Source organism: Amblyomma americanum, chromosome 7 (assembly GCF_052857255.1).
Source record: "Amblyomma americanum isolate KBUSLIRL-KWMA chromosome 7, ASM5285725v1, whole genome shotgun sequence".
In the NCBI taxonomy this organism is placed as follows: domain Eukaryota; kingdom Metazoa; phylum Arthropoda; class Arachnida; order Ixodida; family Ixodidae; genus Amblyomma; species Amblyomma americanum.
The window spans coordinates 77,996,143-78,018,934 of NC_135503.1; the positions used below are offsets into that span (position 1 = coordinate 77,996,143).

General features: G+C 45.0%; 2 protein-coding genes across 2 annotated transcripts in view; one reads left to right on the forward strand and one right to left on the reverse strand.

The window, feature by feature from the left end:
* On the reverse strand, positions 1–6,956 carry LOC144097829 (uncharacterized). Its single transcript, XM_077630453.1, has 5 exons — positions 6,888–6,956; positions 5,884–6,098; positions 4,408–4,484; positions 2,650–2,730; positions 1–140 (listed from the first exon to the last, which is right to left on the reverse strand). The coding sequence occupies exons 1-5, from the start codon at positions 6,954–6,956 to the stop codon at positions 1–3; spliced, it is 582 nt and encodes a 193-aa protein (XP_077486579.1).
* LOC144097830 (uncharacterized) overlaps positions 5,986–22,792 on the forward strand; it is a 25,621-nt gene continuing 8,814 nt past the window's right edge. Inside the window, exon 1 of the mRNA XM_077630454.1 lies at positions 5,986–6,066. The gene's annotated coding sequence lies outside the window, so the exon portion shown is untranslated. The remainder of the gene's footprint in view (positions 6,067–22,792) is intronic.

Here is a 22,792-nt window from a genome sequence, read left to right on the forward strand (position 1 = left end):
TCATCCGAACCGCGACAGGCAGCTCCTGTCCGAGATGTAGTACTTTGGCAGGTGACCGCATTCCAAGTCGTAGATGAAATGGCAGTGCTTGAGATCATTGTCGAAGGCCTCGGCTGGAATGTACTGCATGCAGATGGTGGCTGCAAATGCACATGAATGTATATGTAATACATACACACACTATGAATAACGCCGCTTTGGTCGGGCTTCGCAATAATTTAGACCACCGGGGGTTCTCTAACCTGTCCTGACATTGCCCACAAAACCGGCACAACACTGTGGTGGCATCTCGCCTCCATCGAAATGCTACCGCAGCGGCCGGGATCGATCCCGAAACTTTGGCATCAGCAGCCGAACGCCAAAGCCAGTGAGCCACCACAGAAGGCGTACATAAAAAAATATCTGCAGAAGAGCGGAATACCCACCGCAGTGGCTCAGTGGTTAGAGCGCTCGGCTACTCATCCGGAGTTCCCGGGTTCGAACCCGACCGCGGTGGCTGCGTTTCTATGGAGGCGAAGCGCAAAGGCGCCTGTGTGCTGCGCGATTTCAGTGCACGATAAAGATCCCCAGGTGGTGGAAATTATTCCGGAGCCCTCCACTACGACGCCTCCTTCTTCATTTCTTCTTTCACTCCCTCCTTTATCCCTTCCCTTGCGGCGCGGTTCAGGTGTCCGACGATATGTGAACAGATACTGCGCCATTTCGTTTCCCCCCCCCCCCCCCAAATCCAATTACCAAACCAGCCAAGAGCGAAACAACAGTAGTTCACTGCGTTCTGCTAAAAGATTTAATGTGGTTAGTATTCCTACTAAAGCTAATTAATTTGCCTTGGCACTATTTTTGTAGATGTTTAGGGCTTTTGATACAATTTGATACAGATGGATATATTAATGCGTGTACTTTAGTTAACGGGAACAGAAAACTGGGCAAGTTGGAATGGATTCATCTTAAAGCAGCGCGAAACACAGGACACAGGAAACATAGGACAGGACGCGTGTGTCGTCTCGTGTTTCTTTTACTACGTCCTGTGTTTCGCGCTGCTTAAAGGTGTACTTTAGCCCGATGAAAATTTTCAAGCTACTCATGTTTCCTCGCTTGCAAAAAAGATCAGCGTGCTGCAGAAAGTCGTGTTTTTGATCACGCCTCAGTGCAGCGACTGGGTGCGACCGAGACTCAGAAGGGCGGTTTGATAGCGAAGGGTGGCACGTAGCTTGATGTCAGAAACGAACATTGCGAATGATGTCAGTGCGAACACGAAATTTAGATTAACTTATTTACAAAAGTAAACTAATTACGCATTTTCAGTTGTAAATCCACTCGTGTTGTGTGTAGTATGTACAGCCATAAATCATGATGTATTATATCGCAGTAAACTAAGATGAGGAAATATTAGACAAGTCTTTGATCGTTTGGAAGTACAAGCCCTTGAATGCCTGAAATTAGCGATCATTCTGCTTTCGAGGCTAAAGTTGCCAAGTCTTTATCATACGCATTTCCATCTGAAATTAATTTCAGTTTCATCGTAGTCTCGTCATATTAGGTGGCCGCAAGCTGACATGGTTTGGAAATGTAGCCAATAACAGCTACAAGGTTGGTAAAAAGTTCCTAGGTGACAGGGTCGTGTTTTCAGCACTATAGTCGGGCAGATAGGGCTTCTATGAAGATTCCAATGTCCTGAGGCTTAAGAATGAGTATTATTTTAGGGTTTTCAATATCCCCAACTTGCTACCATCACATAACGGGGCAAGAAAGGAAATGAACCCCCTCCTCATCGGAATGCGATCTAACTTTGGTGCCAAGAACTGAGCGTAACTTATGTAAACTCAAGTCTATGCCTTACTACCTTGAGTCACGGTTAAAAAAGAGAGTGAATAAAGGCATTTAGCATAGCACGAGCCACAACTGCGCTTGAAGATATGGCCTTGAGGCAGCAGATGCGGCCCCAGCTGTCCAGCACCTGGGGTCATGTGGCGCCCTCTGTGCCGTCTGCGCATGCGCAGGGACAGCGCTCGGTACAGGGTGAACTGTACCGGTAGAAGTGCGCACTATGCTAAATATCTCGCCTTTCATCGTCGAGCGCGGTGCACCTCCGTAGCTGAAAGGAAAAGCTCGGTCCTCACAGTGCATTGCGTTCAGAGTTGTATGAGGTTATTGTGTAGTGCTTCGCGTGCTTTACAGAGACGAATGCCATTCAACTCGCGCAATTTTATTTAGTGCAGACAAGCGGAGATATATTTATGGTAACTGAGTGTATGTTGTCACCGACAAATGTAGCACTAAGCAACACAGCCGTTTTACGTTGGCATTTTCACACAGAACAGCAGCGCTCATCCAGAAGGACGACACTCGGTCAAGCGCCAATCCGGCCTCATGGTGGCGCTGGCAGAGTGTCAGCAGTGTGGCACTATGAACGGAGGGTCAAAGAGCCGAAGACAACAGAGAGAGGCAGGCAGATGAGATTAGGAAATTCGCTGGGATGGAATGGGTGGGTGTGGCTGGCGCAGTGCTAGGCCATTTGTAGGCAAATAGGAAAAGCAGTTTGTTTGCCACACATTTTGCAGGGCACCGACCGATGATGATAATCATTTAATGGGATTACGTAAATATTGTCCCCTGAGAGATAGTTGGCTTCCGAAGCAAGGCACTCACTGTTTTTGGCTGTGACGTGCTTGATCACCTGGCAGGTTCCGCACTCCGAGTAGAGAACGTCAAACGGCACTGTCCTGGAACCTGCGCACCGTAATCGTACAAGCGCGCGTACTGTCTGAAGTCTGATCTTTCTTTATGACCACCAAGTTCTCCTTCCTGTGTATGAAATTAGGAATTGTCTTATGTACTTTCCGCAGCTCACAAGCGCTCTTTCTATCTTCATTGCCCAAATATTCACGCGAAGACATTGGCTAACCGTCCAATGCGTCATACGTTTCGAGGTTTCCTTTCAGTATCGAATTGAATAATGAATTGATTTAAACCGCTTGACGCAAGTAAAAACACCTGGCAACTGCTTGTACACACTAATGTTTTTTTTCATTTTGAGGCCATTTTTTTATCTTTGTTACCATAGTGCTAACATTATGCATCTCGGATACATTTTAAGTCCTCCGATAAATACCTACTCTATTTTTTTTTATCTACAGGAATGATGAAACCGTTCCTTTTTTTTTGGTGCCGATCGGCCTGATAGAAATCAATTTATTTACTTGTTTTTTAAAATACTTCAATCTTTCCAACTGTCAAGAATCAGCGCATGGCTCTTTATTAGACTAATGAAATCTAGACGCATTACCAGAGCGCAGCGTGAATAGGAAAGAGAATTGCGACACTGATGGCGCCAATACCATTTCAGTATTATGCACGCAGAAACTTTATCTGCGAGATGTTTAACTGCTGTGCTGCGTTTATCCTCTCTTTATATGCTCTTACAAATTAAGAACACTATTTGGGCAGTTAAATTCTTATGCCTACGCCTCATACAGAGGATTTTTCTTCCTCAAAGAATGCTGCAAACCCTTTCCATGCGCGGTGTTATGATTTCCGATCTCTGTTCCCGTCCTTCCTGCCCCCTTTTGGCGATGTTCCCAGTCCCAGCACACAGATTATGAAGGGTTCGCTTCCTTTAAACAGATGATTAATTGTCCACTACATTGCGTCTTCGACAGGAGATGTCGTTATTCGCACACAGAACCTAGACAGTTGCTGGCATGGTGCGTTTATCTTCCTCCGGCTGGAGGATCGCAGTTCAATGATCTTTGAGCGGGATTTAGTGATTATCGCGTTTATTTGCTGGGTATCCTTGTTTAGTAATTTTTATGATTTCTTCTCTTCGTTGCGTCCTAGGCTTCCGGCTTTTGGTGCATGCATATTCATACCAAACAATTCTGTAGAAAAGCATGTTTAATCTGGAAAGAGTTTATCAGAGGATTTTTTTTCACATACTGTAATATTTCACTATAACATTCGATATATACGCAGATCTCCCGTCGGCAGGATTGAATTTTTTGGCTGTTAACGTTTTTGCTAGTGTCAAAAGCGTTGCCTATTGGTTTTCGATGACAGTCTTAACTGCTCGATGCGTGCCATGGAAACATTGCAAAAAAATATGTTGCTATATATCGGAAGAATGCACCATTCCCTTCAATATTTCTATACCAGTACCTTACAGTTTCTCAATATTTAAATTTTTTATTCAATAACGTTGGACCTGAGTGCTTGCGATGCACGCCCGGGGAAGCGAGCGCCTTATTTTGTATATGTGTGGCGATCCGCGATTCGCTTCTCGGAGCACTCGAGTAAGGGTCACGTCGGCAGTGCAGACTTTGGCCCCGACATCAGATAAATAAAAGCGCCCCTTGCTCAATTCAAGATTCACGAGATCTTTTCTGTTGAAATATCCACCGAGGCACGTACCTTCATCTTCCAGCTTCAGCTCGAGGATGTTCTTAACGCCTCCCGGGACGGTAGACTTAAGACGAAATGAAGCATACCTGAAAAGTGCCATTCGTATTCACAAATGGTCAAAATGAGAACACCCTGTGGCTTGAACACTTATTATTTTGTTGGCTGCAATGTCAAACGCGCCATGCTACAAGCTTATTTTTGCTTGTTTCAGGTGAGGAGCCCCAAAATGGCATTCGCGCTAAATGAAGCTGGAATTACTTCAAAGCACTGCATTTTAGGACACTAGAAGTTGTAGACGAGAACGCAAGAAGGAATTTAAAAATTGTCTGGGCTGAATTATGTTCGTATAACCACACAGCCATGGTATCAGAAAATGTCCCGTCCTAACTGCGCAAGATTCTTGAGCAAGGTTTCGAGGGCAGAATTATGTTAGGGAGTGTGCAGCTAATGCCTCGCGAAAGCGCACTGAAGCTGAGTTGATTGGCGCTTAGAAGCAATCTGAGGCTTGGGCGAATGGTATTGTTTATATGAAGCGAGTGGCTACACAGGCGTACAGTTGATTCAGCTCGTTTCATTGTGCAACCTGTCCCACCTATGCAAAGAAACAGGGAAGTCGCCGCTGGCATAGGCTATTGATGTCTATCGCCAGGCGAAAGCGCCTCCCAACATTAGAGTGTAAAGTCTTCTTCAATCAAGGTGGCGCTATTTGAGTGTATTGCGAGTGCCGTATCCCCGAAATGTCTTACCGACTAGTGCTGCGTAGTGATGTCACGAGACGACGTCTAGACTATACTCGACAACAGCTTTTGGCAATGAAGAGAAAGTCACAAGGACGGAGCGTCCGCAACTGTGTCATTCCATCAAATAGCTCGGTAGGACGATAGTGCGCCTCGCCGCTTTGCGCGTTGCTCTCTCTGCGCTGACTTTACTCCGCCACTGGAGCAGATGATCTTTGGAAGCTGCTTGTAGCAGGACATACCCAGCAAATTTCCTGTACTCATGAAAGCTTCCTCCTTGGCTTTATAACGTTGAAATCTGACACTTGCGTTAGAATTATCTCTTAAATAACGAATTTTGAAAACTTCGTATGTTTAATAGCTGCTAGCGGTTACCATATTCTTTCACTGTGTGTGGATTGTTTCAGCTCCGTAGCTTTAACTCCATTGCCAGAAAAAGTTTTCGAGGAGTATAGCGCCGCAGAGATCACAAAGAGCATTTTTGGATAGGTACATAAGTGCATATTAAGGACCACGCAGCAGGTAATCCTCAAGTAATAGTGCAAGTTCTTGGGCATATTCACTACCTTTTATAATCTTTTTGTTGAAGTATCGCTGTACTGCCGCCAAGTGAGAAATTGTGATTTTTCGCCTACTCTGCACGCTCCTTTCCGGCTTGGCGCGCGGTTCTGTAAGCACAGAAAGCTGGGCACGAGACAAAGAGAATGATGTGCCAAAAAAATAAGGAAAATTGAGGCCAGGCACGCACTTCTCTCCGTTGGGCGTGTACCGGAAGCGGATGCGGGCGCTGTCGTTGACGAGTGGCGTCACCTGGAGGCCGTTGATGCAGCGTGCTTCCTTACCGAACTGGCTTCCCTCGACGCTGCGGTAGAGCACGTACCAGGGGCTGCCCTCCCAGCCGCACTGCGAGCCGAGGTGCGAAGAAGGCGAGGTATAGTAACATATAGAGCATGCTGTAATATTCTTTAGTGGATATTCACGCGCAAAAATAGAGATCAAGGTGATAAAAACGGAGCGCTACATGGCGCAAGCAACAGTTCAATAACCAACTTAGAAATAATTTTGCAGGCCTCCTACTAACCCGTCACGTCGAGACCTCTATCCGTTAGGCAAAAGCAACTGGGTAAGCAAAGGTCTCCTTTTGCATACGGCTAAGTTCCATCAAGAGCTGTGGTTTAGCTGTAGTATGACGTCTGGAATGACGCGGAACCAAGCGCACAGCTGCTGCCACCCGTTTTGCCTCCACTCCTCCACGCTGTGACGTAATGCCAGCAGATGCAAGCGCTTTGCACCTCCGGTTCCTGTTGATAACGTCCGACCGTTGAGCAAATGACGACATCATACCAGATGTCGCGGGCTCTCGGGCAAACTTCAGCGGCTTCGCGGAACTCTGCCCTGGAAGATCCCTTATAAATCGTAAGATATAGATGTCGCTGTAAAAGAGGGAAACGCACATCTCGCTTACTACACCCACACACATAGCGAAATGCCGGAGTGAGAGTGGTCATAAAACGTGTGATACGTTAACAAACGGATCAGTCGTATTAAGAGCGAAAAAAAGGTCTTCAAATTATGATAGGCATGGCGCTAGTAATTGTTATTGCTCTTACTGATAAAAAATTGTAACGATACAAGGATACTGGCTTCCAGTATTACTTGGGTTTAAACTTAGCCCGGGGTGTATCGCAGCTTACAGAAGAAAACCCTTACGCTGCTGACTGTATGCGCGGCCAATTGCTGTGTGTGCCTTACAGGAGCACCTGCGCAAATTCGCTTGGCAGCTGCTATCGGAGGCACAACTGTGAGAATGCGGAACAGCATGACGGTCAGTGCACACGCTAAGTTTCATAGCGTACGAGAGTTTTCTACCTGCCGTATATAAGGCGACGCCTTTGAAGCTGTTCACCTCATGTATCTGCTACCGCCATTCTATTTGGACGAAAATGTACAAAAAATATTTATAGAAACTCGGACCTTCTAGTGTTACTACTGCGGTGCAATCAGTGGCAGTTGTGGTCTCTACTCGCTGATTGTGCTTTAGGAGGTGTCTGGAATTGCACCGAACTTGGGTGAAGATTTGTTTGGAATTGGAAGTAAAAACTGTTGCGCTGTTTTTCCTGCCTACACTTGTGGCGCCATCAGTCGCCGATTTTATAAATTGCTTATAGGTGTTCTCAAGTGACGACAGTGCACAATGCCGATGAAAAAGTCTAAAGTAGCATTGAGGCCGTCAAACGAGTACGTACATAGTGATGATCGGAGCCAGCAACATTATTCGACCTTCAGTCGTCTGTACTGCACTGCACGATACATACGCATCGCCACAAGGCAGTCTTATGCCTTGAATACAAGTGCCTGAAATCCACTAATATGAAGGGGAATTGCTTACAGGGACCACCAGGTTTCAAAAACGTTTTTCGAGATTACGGTTCAAATGACAATATGTAACGTATATCGAGGTAATCATGCAATATTTTACGGGACAAACGAGAGATTATGACCTCAGTTTGATGCACAAAATGGTGGAATGCTGCATGAGGCTACGTTTTGAAAAGAAAACTTGACAGCGTCAATGTATATCATCAATTGACCATATATCGGTAAGCATAACACAGCTGTTTTTAAGTCCATCGTGTCTGTAACTGTTGAAAGATATGCGTTACATTTCAGTATTGTTTACGCTGTCATCAGTACTTCTGAAGTAAAGAAAGTTAACGTTGAAGCGCGCAAATATCACGACTGGAGTCTGAAATTTAAAGTGGTATTGTTCACTGAAATATTTTTTTCTTCCTGCTTCGGCTTTGTGGCGTGGAATTTGTCACTTCTGCCGGCGTGCTCTAGCCATCGTGGCCACCGGTAATAGTTTTCACCATCAGGGTACAGGAAATATGTGCGTGCAGGTATCGGGAAATTCTTCTCAAAGGCATTTTACAGCGTTTGTCGCGCAGTCGTTGCATGATCGAATACTTGGGACTCCGGCAACCTAGGGGCTCAACCTTGATCACGTGATGTTGTGGCGTCATCACAACCTGCCCATCGGATTGTGAGCAAGCTGGCCACCGCGACGGGTGACAGTTAATTGACTGACCGCGAGAGATTGCTCGGAAATAGCAACATGGGTCTCACAAGCCCCACGGGTGGCAGCACCTGCCATCACAGAGCAGTGGCGCATCGCTAAATCACTGCACCACTGTGCCAGGAGTGGTACGCGAATTCTCAGCGATCTGATAATGTAAAGTAAAGTACAGAATGACTATTTCTGCATGTATGGGCATTAACCCATTAATGTATAAAGTCACACCTTTAAGGCGGCGGTTGAGTGTACCTCCATTTTATTTTTTTTTTCAAAGCTTTTTTACGCAGCTTGTAAGAGTAAAAAAAAAAAATGTGACTGCTGTGCCACGTCTGCGGCCACTTGAGGTCATCTTCAAACGTCGTAAAGTCAAGCGGAGAAAATACCTAGTGCGCCTCTTCTGCCAAATCAGTTTCGTTCGAACTTCAAGCTTCCTGCAGCGGCATAGATAAGAAGAGGGGAGGAGGTATATGCCAAAATGTCGGCGCAGGTATTGACTCTAAGCCAGTTTAGACAAACAGTTTGCGTAGAATATGCGCACTTTGCTGATAGTTTCCGACACAGTGCTTCGTGTAAAGAAGTCAACTGGCGTCGCTCTAAGAGGCGAAATCCTCGCTGGACTTGATTATTACTGCATGTGGCCGATCCAAATTGCGTTTAGCAGTTTATTGCCTAACTTCAGTTTGCAGCAAAAGAATGTTTTAGGGGACGCCACCGTCAGCTCGCACATAACATGAAAACACCTGAGAGAAATCGGAACGTGATCCGCGCTCTACATTAACGATGTGAAGGAAACTCGCAGGGTACAATAAGGGCACTATATGAACATGTGCGACCAGTGATTATCAGGAACATCTTTTGCTGTCAACTACGCAGCAAATTAGATGATCTTGAGCGGCAAACATAGCACGATGAACTGGACTTGGAAGGTCCAGTGTAACTTAGTAATGCTGAGAATAATTATGCGCTCATTTTGTGAACGTTTCATTTTTTTGGAATACTCGAAATAAATCTGCAGCAAGAAGTCTCACATTTTACGGGCCCAAAAGTAGTTTTTCAGTTATCTCGGAATCTTGAAATAAAATAGGGCATTTTCATTTAGCATGCACAACGATTTATGGATTCATTGAAGACATGATAACTCGTGGGATCAATAGCCAGACTTTCGATGAGGGAGGTAGCTAGGATTGGTGCAGTGCCATAATTAGATGAAAATTTGACATTGATTTCTGGGGGAAACGCCAGTGTGGCAACTCGTCCACTGTGGTAATGATGTGAATCATGCAGATTTTAGTGCAGGTGCCTTTTGAGCGTACTTTTGGCTTCTCATAAGGCATCTTTGCAATCAATTGGTCATCACAAAATGTACATAAGTGCAAGTAAAATTAATTCATGCCCTTAATACTCGTAATATTATTTTTGAATATGTTAAAGGGGATAGTCCTTTGTTACAAAATAACACATAGATAAACAGCACCTGCGACCACATGCTTGTATGAAATTGTCACAGAATTGTCCAAACGCATGCGACTAACATTTAAATGCAGTTTAATGAAATTATAAACTGTTACCACTCGTCTCATTTTTCTGTAAAAATGGTTTACGAGCCCTAGACCTTGCACCGTCCACAAACACTGACGCACAGGAACGCAGCGGCGTGAGAAGGCAACGAAACAGAAAACAAGAATCTCGATCTTAACGACCGATTCTTTTAAGGTTCTACCAACAGCTTTAGTAACAAGTCGCCAGACCTCATGATTTTTATCTGAGCAGCGTATAGTAAGGCACACGTAGTACTTTTCCCCGACTTGCCAATGGTTTGTCTAGATTTTCATCCAACCAGAATCCTGAACCGTCCAGTGACGGACCTAATGGAGCACGTGTACACAAGGGCTCCAGTATCTTCCATTGCTGCCCAGCAGTAGTCATGCAGATAAACATTCTGTGTTTGCACGATCCATTTTTGGGGGGCATTGTGACTGCAGTGAGCACCCTGAACACGATATTCCTTGTTTCTTTTTGAACGCTCACTTAGGCACTTACACAAACGACTGTATTAAAATTACATGATGTGGCGTACATTTAAGGATCGCCGGTTAAAGGGGCAGCTTCTTCAGTCCTGAATGTGTGGCAGGTGAAGCCAATCGAGGAGTCTCAGAAGTCATCACCCAAATGCTGATCTAATTGCTACAGTTCCTCAGAAAAATAAAAGAAACATGATAACGTAAATGTAGGGGTGATGTGGCATACTCCAGCTTAATAATTAAGTCAGGCTCTGGCCATTGTTAATGTACTTTAGCAGAAGTGCGTTGAAATTAATGCCGACGTTGACATACGATAAGGACTCTGTCGCAGGCGACTTTTACACTCTAAGCATTTTTATTGTAAATCGCGGGGTCTAACCACTCGAAACGACATATGGCCCATGAAGGACGCTGTAGAAGAGAGCTCCGTACTATTTTAGAGCACCTGACATCGCGCAGGAAACTGACGTTTTTGCACTTCACCTCCACCGAAACCAGGCCGCGGCAGCTGGGATCGAACCCGCCACCTTGAGAACAGCAGTCCAAAGCCAAAGTCGATGAGCCACTGCGGCGGGTCTTCTCAACCGCACAGTCATGTATGCCCATCCTGGAGTGCCAATACTAACGGGTTTCTGCTTACAGATTTGAGAAGTCGCATTTTGCGCATCACCTTGGAGGCGTCCTGCTGAGATGCCAGGTGCGGATCTTTCGCCCAAGCTTCTACAGCGTACAAGGACGCTGCCACGCAGATCCAGCGCAGGACAAGAGAACGGAGGGCCACTGCTGACATGGTGAGTTCACCGGTTTTGCCAAAGGCTTCTCTTACTGTTTAAATGAAGATAACCGCCTAAGCTGCTGCGAGTTTATGGCAGTGTTGTGGCTATATATGCTCTGTTTGCAACGCGGAAAAGTTTTCCAAACACAAGAAAAAACACTAGATAACAACTAGCAGGAAACCAGAGGTTCTGGACTGTCAGCCGCCAAAAGCAGGCGCCAAGTGTTCGGCCTGGTGCGCAACGTGGCACAGGTTGGCAGCCAGGGGCGATGAACCAGGAGGCGGGTCGATGATCCTGGCGCGGCGAAGCGAAACATACAAGTGGCAAGCTAACTTACGATGGTAAATGAAAGGTGTTTTAATGCACTATCAAAACTGACTTAAAATAATTGAGGCAAGCGTTACGACGTATTAGTACTCCGGTAACACGTCACGCATATAAAAACATTCTATTACAAGCCACAGAAAATTGGGATAACTGTTGTGTAGACGGCTTGAGGAGCATACGGCGCGAAAGACTAAGACAGGCGATAAGCAACACGACTAGCTCTGACTCAGAGCTAAAATGTAGTTTAACACGTAAACAAAAAAAAACGCGTTATCTAAGTACTAACACAGCTTCCTAAAAACATCCGTTTTTCAAGCGATCATTCCTAAACACGTAAAAACAAAAGAAACATACAAAAATTAGCGTGTGTGGAACTCACACCAGTGGGTTTTACCTCAGGCATGTAAAGGACATTCAGCTTGTTGATCTGTGTTAGGAAACAGAAATCTGCAGAAGCGCTTGTGTGGTTTAATAATCTTCTCTGAACTATATTTGGCTGCTATGGCGAGCCAACGTAAGGTTGTCATAAAAACTCCGAGACGAGCTTTACTTAAAGATTTTGCGGAATTCAGCACCGCTAGCTGGTCGCTTAACCCCACAGTACCTGTGATGCTACTGAGGACCGAGACGGTTGAGCGTACAGATACGACTTTGCTCTGCAGCGTTCTTGACAGTCTGTCGCTGACGGAACACTCAAAGCTGAACAAGTTAGCGTTGAACTGACACGCAAATGGCCGGGTGCCGGGTGACAGCAGTCTTTCTTAAAATAAGATATGCCATGCGTGCATATGTAATCACAACTGTTTTCAAGAAAACTCTCGGGCCTTCTCTCTTTTTAGAGCCACCATAAGGTTATCCAACACAGAAATCTTTTCCTGTGTTCTAGGATGACTCGGAAACCCAGCAGCGTTTAACTTTATTTTCTGATCTTGAAAACGGGTCCACTTAATTTGATGATATTATTTTGTCAGGACCGATCGCGGCCTGGACAAAGGGATGCCATTTTTAGCCTACTGAACTAAGCAGTAGTTACACAAACCTCATAGAGCTCCTTCAACGCAGAAACACGCGAGAAACAAGAACTGTCAGCCATTTTTGATCGCAAAAATTTTGCCACCGTCAACTAAAGACCGAGGCCTTGTTGCCTATAAATTCGAAGCTGTAGATATATGCTCTCTTTTATAACAGTCACAACTCTTTTAGAAATATATAAAACCTTTATGCATATTCTGCTGATCGTTCAGTCGGCGCCCTTATGGGGCTACATTACGTAAGACGTGAAGAGAAGAGGCATGAAGCTCGAGACAAGAAAAAGAAAAGGTTTCTCGGTTAGCGCCATCCAGCGGCGTTTGGGGCCAAATTCTTAGACGCTCCTTGGCTCTATGAGGATGCCTTAAAATCTGTTCGCCTTCACTGAATTATTAAATACGCCTTACTAAGGAGCCCTTAGTGGGTCTCCTTTGGAGAGTCGTTTTCATGACGTAGGCACGACGTTATCTTCATTTTTTCTCTTGCTGCTTTACCGGAACGCATGCTTCACTGCACGACCACTGGCTCTGCGCTTGCGTGGTAGGGGGTCTCCGGCGGCTGCGGAGATGCCGAGTTCGCAATGCACTACCGCTGCACTCCCGCTGCACTGTAAAACAGGGCACGTTGCCAGACAACTATGGTTTCTTGCCAAGCCATTAGAGCAATAAAGCAGTACGCCTCAAATACAAAAACGAGCGTACACAGGGGCGCCTTGCTGAAAAGAGCCTTTAGGGTATGTGAATAAAAAAAAATATACAGATACGAATGCATAGATGTGTACTTGCTTTTGTTCAAATGTATACAAATATATTTCAATCTTTAGACGCAGATTCTCGCCACCAGACACGTAAAAACGGCTCCTGGTCACTTGGAGTGCCTCCTTAACCAAGGAGCGGATAAGGACGGCTCTAATGAAATTGGATAGCTTCCTTCAATGCTTCCTTGAGTTAAGAGAGAATGCAGGGCTCTCAATATGAGGTATAGAAACCGTCCAACTAAGGAACATTCTGAAATCTGGCCCTTGGTCTTTCACCACCATTCCCCCAACCCTTGAATAAACCTGGCCCAGGTTACAGAGTCACTGAGTACAAAGGGCTCGCTGGATCCAAAACAGGCGGCCAATTTTGGGGCATACGCGACTTTGCCGCATCCTGCACTTTTATTGTTCAGAAAAAAAAAATTAGTGCTAAGCAGAATTATGTTCCAACTTCGCACGTACTCTGGAAAACGTGCAGACATTTCTAATTTGCTGTGCATATCTCATTACTTCTCATTAGTCCTCATCAGGAAGAAACGAAACTGCAACATTTAAGCTGACAGCTATAGAATGTCAAGATTTATGAATCCTTAGAAAATCAGACGCTCTCTCAGAATCGGGCATTAAGTGTGGGTGTTGAAGATTTATGGAAAACTTCATATGCGAATAACTTACGGCTACATTTTGGCAACACACTTCTTTGGTAATTACGGCCATAAATGTTGCTCTTTTTCTTATACCTTGCTAGGAATCCTGACCGAGAAAACCACGCCAAGAAAACAGGGCGACGAGCCACAAAAATTGCTCCAAGCCATGAGCCAGCCATGGAAACAAAAAGAAAACGATGCACAACACAACAGGTGACAGTCAGTGGAGTCCTCGATACCGATACCTACTATTCTATCGCTAGCGAGTATTTTGAGGCACATTTGTAAAGGAAAGGACAGCCACATGGCATGTCCTGAACCGTAGGAAATCGGAGGCCACTGAATAAGGCCCACGAGGAGGCGGTGCGTTCAGGAGTAATGGTCCATAGGCGCACGCGCGTTGCATATCCAGCAATTCTGGACAAAAGCATTTCTGAGCGGGAAACCTTTTATGAAAGCACGTTTTTCATATATTGTAAGATTTCACTATAACAATCAATATATCCGCAGATCACCCGACGGCAGTCTTGTATTTCTTTTCTCTTCATGTTTTTGCTATTGTCAAAAGCGTTCCTCATTGGTTTTCTATGGGAGTCTTAACTGTTCGATGCGATCGATGGAAACACTTTAAAATAAAGATTTTGCTACATATCAGAATAGTGAACAATTACCTTCAATATTTCTGTAACAGTGTCTTACCATTTCCCAATTTTCAAAATTTGTGCCCGAGAAAGCTGAACGTGAAATCATCATCAGCCTGACTACGCCCACTGCAGGACAAAGGCGCACATACAGTAAGAATCAATATGCAAGTAATAACTTTAGACTTAATCTACTCGGATCAAGTCCTCATCCACAGTCGAACAAAGTTGTTCATCATACAGGAAGTTGGCCCCTTGATTTCCCCTATTCTTCCCCGCCACTTTGTTGGGAAAGTAAGTGGTTGTCGTGCCAGAAAAAAAAAAATATTCGATTTGGCGAGCCGTCACAAGTTTACCTTCATATTTTCGCTGACTTCACATTTAGATCTTCGTAATGTTAAGTCAGTGTTCCCGTGACGTCACCTCAGTCATGGCCTTCCTCTTCAGCACAGGTTAGTCACGTTTCAGTGGACGAAACCTCAGCCCTGAATACGACCAATGATGCGGGCCCCCGAGTGCACTGGAAAGTTTACCACTCCACCAAGTTCGTTCAATTACCGCCGGTGTCAGCGTAGCCAACCAGAGGAAACAACACAGCGACAATGAACAGGTATCATTCTACCGGGTGTTACAAGGAAGGCTAAGTAAGTTTCAGAAATAGGATTTTTGACGCAGAAATATGGCTTTTGCCGCATAGTATTGCCAGTGTTGGCTGTAGCGAGAAAACCGTTGAATCATCTTATCTAGTAAGATGTTTAATTATTTTCCAATAACTAACTTTTAACTATTAGAGTTCGGCGTCTAGTTGCACTTAAAGATATGTAGCCGGCCGTTAGTAACAGCGATATCAGTTTTTGAAATTTCGAAAACGCGATCACCCTCGCCGCTGTGGCTCGACAAAATTTGGCTTTTTCGACTAGTTACGTGCACTGGAGAAGTCGCTTTGCCTGCATGCTTTCTAAAGCGCAGGTATTTTCGCACGATGCTGCCAAATTTGGTCGAGCCACAGCGACGAGGGTGATCGCGTTTTCGAAATTCCAAAAACTAATATGGCGGATACTAACGGCCGGTTACAATCCTCTAATTGCAACTGGACGCTTAACTCTAATATTAAAACGATAATTATTGGAAATTAGATAACCATCTTACTAGTTAACATGATTCACCGGTTTTTCTGGCGCCTGCCAATCCTGACAATACCATGCCGCAAAAGCGATATTTTTGCCTCAGAAATCCTATTTTTGAAATTACTTAAAGTCTTCCTTGTAAAACCAGGTATACCACGGAGCTGAATTCGCGGTTTCAAAGTGAACAAAAGTTTTTGTAATATGTACCGAAAAAGCCATTTCATGTGCCTTTCTGTTCTATTCTTAGCACAAAAATTTTACGGCGAGGCTATAGAAAAAATTCTGGTGTGCCATCCTGTTTCTTTTTTCTTTTTTTTTCCAGAGCCACTGAAGTCAGCGACGTGGCTTTAGGTTTAGCTTGAGGATATAGTCCCCCAGTTTATGCTTGAAATGCCGTCACTCATTCCTCAGACTCGAGTAGTAAAGCGCAGTTTTTTTGTTTTGTTTTTTTTTTGGGGGGGGGGGGGGGGGCAAGTTTTGTTACACCGCACCACTGTTTTTGTGCCATAAACGTACCGCTAAATGTGCTGCATGCTTTTTCGTGTGGTCTTTCCCGTCAAGAGTTCGCGTCCACGCTGACATTTCTTTTTTTTTTCGAAGACCTAAAAACTTGACAGTATTCGAGGGGGCAACTGTGTAGTCTGTACGGAGCGCTGAACGTTGGTAGAAAGAGGGTAGCACATGAACAGATAGATTAACGGACATTTGGAAACATCCTTTATTTTAGAGAGGACGGATTAAGAATCTGGGGCGTTTAAACTCCGCGGCACCGGCAGTGATGTAGGGGTGCATTTCCACAAGAAACTATGTGCGAATGCCGCATCACAGAAAATAATTTGCAGTGCTACAAAGTCATTGATCCTCAGTATGCACGAGTTGTCGACCTTCTTGCACCATGCATGGCAGGTTCTCAAAGGTCACCAACCTCGACCGGTGCCTCGTGCGAGTTTTTTGCGCGCCTGTGCCACACGGAGTGTGTATCGTTAGAGTGCACCACCTGCGCGATCGGCGCCACAAAGGATTCAGGTGGCGCAGAACAGCGCAATATGTGCGCAACGCACAGCAGAAACTATGCTAGCAAGCAAAATAGACGATATAGCGGTTCAACGAACCTTACCTAATGAGCTGGCGGGCGAAAGCCGTGGGTCGGTGGTGTTCAGCGTGGTATAAAAGGGAGACCCATTAGCTTTGCAGCGCCGTGAGAGCTTCCGCTTTGAACGCCTCAGTGTTCTTTCGACGCTGTCTGAAGCCTGTACCTGCAGCTTTTCAATTTTTTGTGTGTTTTGGAGCAGTCAATCGTGTTAGCCATGGCCTCAGTCGTGTTAATGGTAGTAGTGATCTGCGCGAGTATCGCCTGTAGCCTCGCGGGGTACAATCCAGACGAGCCACTGAGTTGGAGGCCCGAGCTTGGCATTTACCAGGACGTTAGCAAGGTGAGACTGCTCATCTCTACGCTTTGGAAAATGTGTGCGGGGGGATTATACATATCTGCTGTTCTACAGTATGGGCACTTTGATAGAATGAAGCACCTGAATGCGAGATATAATAAAAATTGACTAGGAAACTTGGTTTCCTGCTTCTCTGGCCGAAAAATTTCTCTCTATGAATCTTTTCTGCAGCGTAGCATACATTGACGATGGCATTTGTAGCATGCAAGGGCTTAATCCGATTATCATCATCATCATCAGCCTGTCTACACCTACTGCAGGGCAAATGCCTCTCCCATGTCTCTATATTAACCCTGTCCTTCGCCATCTGCGCCCACCCTTATGCCTGCAAACTTCCTAACCTTATCCGCCCACTGCTACGCTTGCCTTCTCTTGGAATCCAGTCCATTACCCTTAAGGACCAGCGGTTATCTTGCCTTCGCAATACATGCCCTGCCCAAGCCCATTTATTCCTCTTGATTTCTACCAGGATGTCATTAACCCGCGTTTTTTCCATCACCTACTCTGCCCGCTTCAAGTCTCTTAACGTTACACCGATCATTTTTCTTTCCGTGGCTCGCGGCGTTGTTCTTAAGCTGAACCCTTTTTGTTAGCCTCCACGTTTCTGCCCCGTAGGTGAGTACCGGTAAGATACAGCTGTTGTACAGTTTTCTCTTGGCGGATATTGGTAAACTGCCATTCATGATCTGAAAGAACCTGCCATGTGCGCTCTGCCAGATTCTTATCCTTCTAGTTATTTCCCTCTCATGAGCCAGGTCCGCTGTCACTACCTGCCCTAAGCAGTCGTATTCCTTTACCACTTCCAGCACCTCACTGCCAATTGTGAACTTCTGTTCCCTTGCTAGACTGTTGAACATTACTTTGGTTGTCTGAGTGTTAATTTTTAGACCCACCATACTGCTCTGCCTGTCTAAATCATCGATCATGCTTTGCAATTCATCTCGTGAGTGACTCAGCAAGGCAATGTCATCAGCGAATCGCAGATTATTTAAGTATTCTCCTTTAACTCTTATCCCCAACTGTTACCAATTCATGCCTCGGAATACCTCCGGTAAACAGGCGGTGAATAGCTTTGGCGAGATCGTATCTCCTTGCCTGACGCTCTTCTTTATTGGAATTTTATTGTTGACTTTATGAAGGGCTATGGTAGCTGTGCAGATATATTAAGACGCCTTCGTTTCGGGTCTTATTTTCTCCGTAATTGGAAGAGGTACGTGAAACCGGGTGATACATTTTTTTATGTTTAACTCGGATACAAATTGGATTATTGAGGAAAAAATCAGGGTTACGTAGGAAAAGTTTAGCGTGCTGCGCACGTTTTCAATTTTTTTTTTACTTTCTGTGCTCATTTTGTTTGTATTTCCTGTGTTCACGCAATTTATTCATGTTTTGTTCACCGTTATGAATTTTTTACCATCCTGACATGTCATGACTTACGGGGGAATCTGCAGCTATATCAAATATTCCTTTTGTTGTTGATGACATTCCCTCCGTGCGCTGCTTCTGCCGCTCTATCAGTATGTAGGTGTATACCCTGTGCCAGGCTAGTCATAGGTTTTTTTGGTACACTCATAACATCTACGATGTGGAAATAAATGTATTTATATTTGTAATTCCAGCTTCTGGAGTAGTTTTTTGCCTGAAATATTTACAAATATATTAATTAGTAAATTTACCATGAGCGCTCGTGTTCTTCTGAGGAAACTAAACTGCTCATTTTGTGCACTATTTAATAAACAATATATAACTAGCAAGTATCGCTGGAAACTGCTTAAAAAAAGGATAATAACAATTTTTTTAAGAACTGAAATAGCTTTGCCGAATTCATTACCATCTCAAGACAAGCACTTCTGCGTCCGTTCAAGACCGGCCTGAATTTGTTTATGCATCGAGAGATGATTCCTCCAATATAACAGGGGGCCATTTTAAATGCACAAGACCCTTGGAGCAGGACGGCTTCAACGTGGGTAGCGCTTGATGCAACGCTGCCAATAAGACCCATATAGTCAGAAGCTGTGCCTTGGCCTCTGCCCCCCTAAAACTACTTTTCGAACTAATCCTAATATTTAGTCGCATCATGTGTCACAAGCTTTAAATGAGTTTTATAACCCGTACCTAATAGGAATCACCTTTTTCTAATAACCACAAAGTATTAGCTCATTTTGGTATGGTTATTGCAAAAATAAACACTGGAGATGCCCACAACAGAAGATTTCCCGATTACGCGGGTGAATAAACCGATAGGTAATGTCGGCGTCACTATCAGTATAAGTAAACAATGAATATATTTTTTTATTAATTTGCATCTCAAAGGCCCGCAAGGGGGAATTACATGAGGGGTGGGCTGACATATATTAAGTGATTAGTTCGACTAATGCCTTGAAGCAGTAAGGGGGGCTATAGTACAGTTTCCATTGAAAAGTTGTTCACCTCTCTGGCAGTGTGGCTGAAGAATTACTTGAGATGGGCAGAGGTGGATGCTCGAGATTGATGTACGGTTTTCGGGTGATTAGCACGGCGTGGATGACGGTGGGCTGGGATGACAACGGGAGTGCTCACGACTGAATGGTATAATTTATGATTAAGGCGGCGCGATTCAAGGCAGGATAGGTTAGCTCGAGATTTTAGGGATGGAACGCTGGTGCGGTAACAATAGTCTGAATATACGAAACGCACCGCGCTATTCTGGACGGATTCCAGCACTTTGATAAGGTTGACTGGATGGGGGTTCCAGATGGTCGATGCTTATTCAAGTTTCGGCCTGACTAAAGTTGAGCAGGCGGTTAGTTTTACTTTGCTGAGAACGAAGTATGCCGTATTTTGCGCTTTGGAGGGAACCAGCGCCAGTGGATTCTGGAGGTATTATGAAACTGTTCTACAGCTCTTGGTACAGTAGGGTGACTTTTTGAGCTTGTTGGTAGTACATAGCTTCAAAACACTGTAGCGCAACCAAACACGAGGACAAAAATGAACAGAGGGAACACAACGAGCGCTAGTCTCCAAAACCTTTATTGTTCTCAAGCAGCACATTTATACGCCAGAAAGAACACGTAGTAAGCTTTGCACAACATTATCGCGTTCGCAAAAAAGCGAGGTCTTTATCAATCAGCAAGATGGCAGGCGTACTAACACATGTGTGACCTGAACCATTTATCTTCTCAGCTTCAATGATTTCTCATGTTAACCTATCTCTGCATTTAGCAATGACAACACATTTATACAGGAAAGCTTTCCATGTTTTTGTCTCGCTCGAAAGAATATGTTCAACGAGCTTCCCTCATTCCTGTTCTTGATATTGCGAGCATAATCCATTAGCCGCTCATTTCCTGTTGCCCTATATATTTGTTACCACAAGATAAGGGAATCTGATACAGCGCTCTGATTTAGCGCTGGTGGTGTTCCCTCTGTTCATTTTTGTCCTCTTCTTTGGTTGCGCTATAGTGTTTTGAAGCTCTTAGTAGCTGCATATTTTCATTGAACGCAAATATTTCACAATTTCCCGCAAAAATTTCCATCGCTCGCTTTCTGTGCGGGACCATTGAGAGTTATCCTTTTTTTTCGGGCCTGTTGTGATGCCGCCATGCTCTACGCCTTCTTTCAATTAGTTCAGCGGTGTCCTGATGGTTTGAGCATCTGCCTCGTGCGCTGGAGGTGCTGCGTTCAATCCCCAGCTCCATCGTGCACCCGTTGGTTTTAAATTAGGGCGCAAGCTTTTTCGTGGCCTGATGCTTCGTTTTTCCGTGCTTAAAGGCTTGACTTAAAAGGCATTTGGCCCCACGTCGAATAATCCGAACACCTTGGCGTTGCCGCACTTTGGCCGAGCTTTTGCCATTAAAATCATGACATCATTGTCATATTCTTCTCCTTTCGAATTTTTGCGATTACCACCGGGCGATTCTGGATTAATCCTCAATTAAATTAGCGCTTTAGAGGCGCCAAAGAAATAAGAAGCCTAAAGGGGGCAGCGTGTTTGTGACATATGACTGCATTAATCATTTTAAGCAGGCCGTGTGCGTATATTTGTTTAGACCGATTACCGCCCAGTGAAATGAGCGGCAGATTTGGTTTAATGCTTAAGCACTATAAATTCCACTCAGATGTTTAGCCCTTTTGTGGGAGGTCCCTCAGTGTGTCCACCGCGTTGTGGGCTACCTAACTTAGAGTTATAATATAGTGTTACTGCTGTTATCTCGTGCAAAGTTTTAGAATTTTTGTACCCCACTTTCTTGCCACTGATTTAGTTTAGCGGCGAGCTACACACACGGCAAAACGTCACCTCATGTTTTTCTTTAGGGCCTAAAGCAAAGATAATTGTTTTGTTGTTTCCTGCAAAGCACTGGCCTTGTTTTATCTCTCTTTAGAATGGTCTAAATGTATAAAAGGAAAACATCGATTGGCGAATGGCGCGATGAAGATATGAAGGAAGCTCTGGAGAGCATAAAACAGTGCCCCTGCTACCAAGTGTATTGGTCTCCCTAAACAACCCACCCCATTAAACAGTTAGGGAAACGAGGGAACATGAGGGAAGAAAACGCTCGAACTTTCGAACCAAAGCACCGCCCCTTTTCTGATGAACACGGACGGCTACATGTACAGCACATGGATAATGGAGCAAGCTCTTGTCGACAGGGAAGATGCGTAGTAGCCGTGGCAATTAAACACGGAATGTTCACGTGTCGGAGCTGGCAGCCTAGTTAAGCCGGGCATGGGTTTGCCTTTTATGAACTGTGGGTTTTGAAGTAGGGGAGATAAATGCCTTCTCCCCACTTAATCGCGGCTGACTCAATTCAAAACCGTCAGACCCCACCCCCTGATGACGCAAGATCTCCATGTCGGGACTTGCTCTGAGGGAACAGAGAAACGACACACTGGCTGACACAAACAAGGCATTTATTGCTACAACAACAACCACGCCAGCTAGCAACAGAATACGCTGAGGAATCGAGGTCGTCCGACTCACCAGCAAAGTTACGAGCGAATGTTCGCCCACACTAGGACAGGGGATACTCCGAAGCCGGACGGGACAAGAGGCGGGAGCAAGTCTCCCCGCCACTTACGCGCTCCTCTGGCGAAGAGCGGAGCCGCGGACGACACGTCCGATCGCGCCGACGATCCAGCCGAAAAGTCTCACGCTGCGCGCTATGTCCCGCGCGCGCGCAGCAAGCAGTTAAAGTTCCTTGATAATATACAAGCAGTCTCTCTGTGGCGCCCTCCCTTGTTAATTACGGTAACCAACCAGGGAATGCTCCCCTCCCTTGAGGCGATGCTGTTGCTGCAGGGTGCATAGCGGGAAATCTAAACTAAAGGGGGGTGCGGGGGGCGTCCCCACAGAACTTCAAACTTCGCTTATTGCGCGCTTTTCTCTTCCAGAATGCCTTATTGCTCGCTAATCTGGGGAACGAGCACGCATGATTTTTGTAAGCTGATTACTCTACAGATGCGAGTCTTGCGTATATTTGAAAATAATCAAGGGCATGCGCGATATTTACGGGATCCGCTCTTAAAAAAATATTCACTGATAACGGCTAACCAAATATACTGCTATGGACTCTTGCATTATGTCGAAAGCAACAATCTTTAGTGTGTAGCAAACCACTCTGCAGATTATTGCTTCCGTGCGCACAGAGCAAAAACTATGGTTAGGAGAAACTACGAAAGGCAACATATTCAATTCCAGATACTGTCTGCACTAAATCGCCGGGAAAAAATGCTAGATTTCAACAAGCCAATTCCCCGAAAGTTGATGTGGTGGTAATTTGGGCCTGTAATTTGGGGTAAAACGCCACAGTTCGCTCTTTTTAACATCAT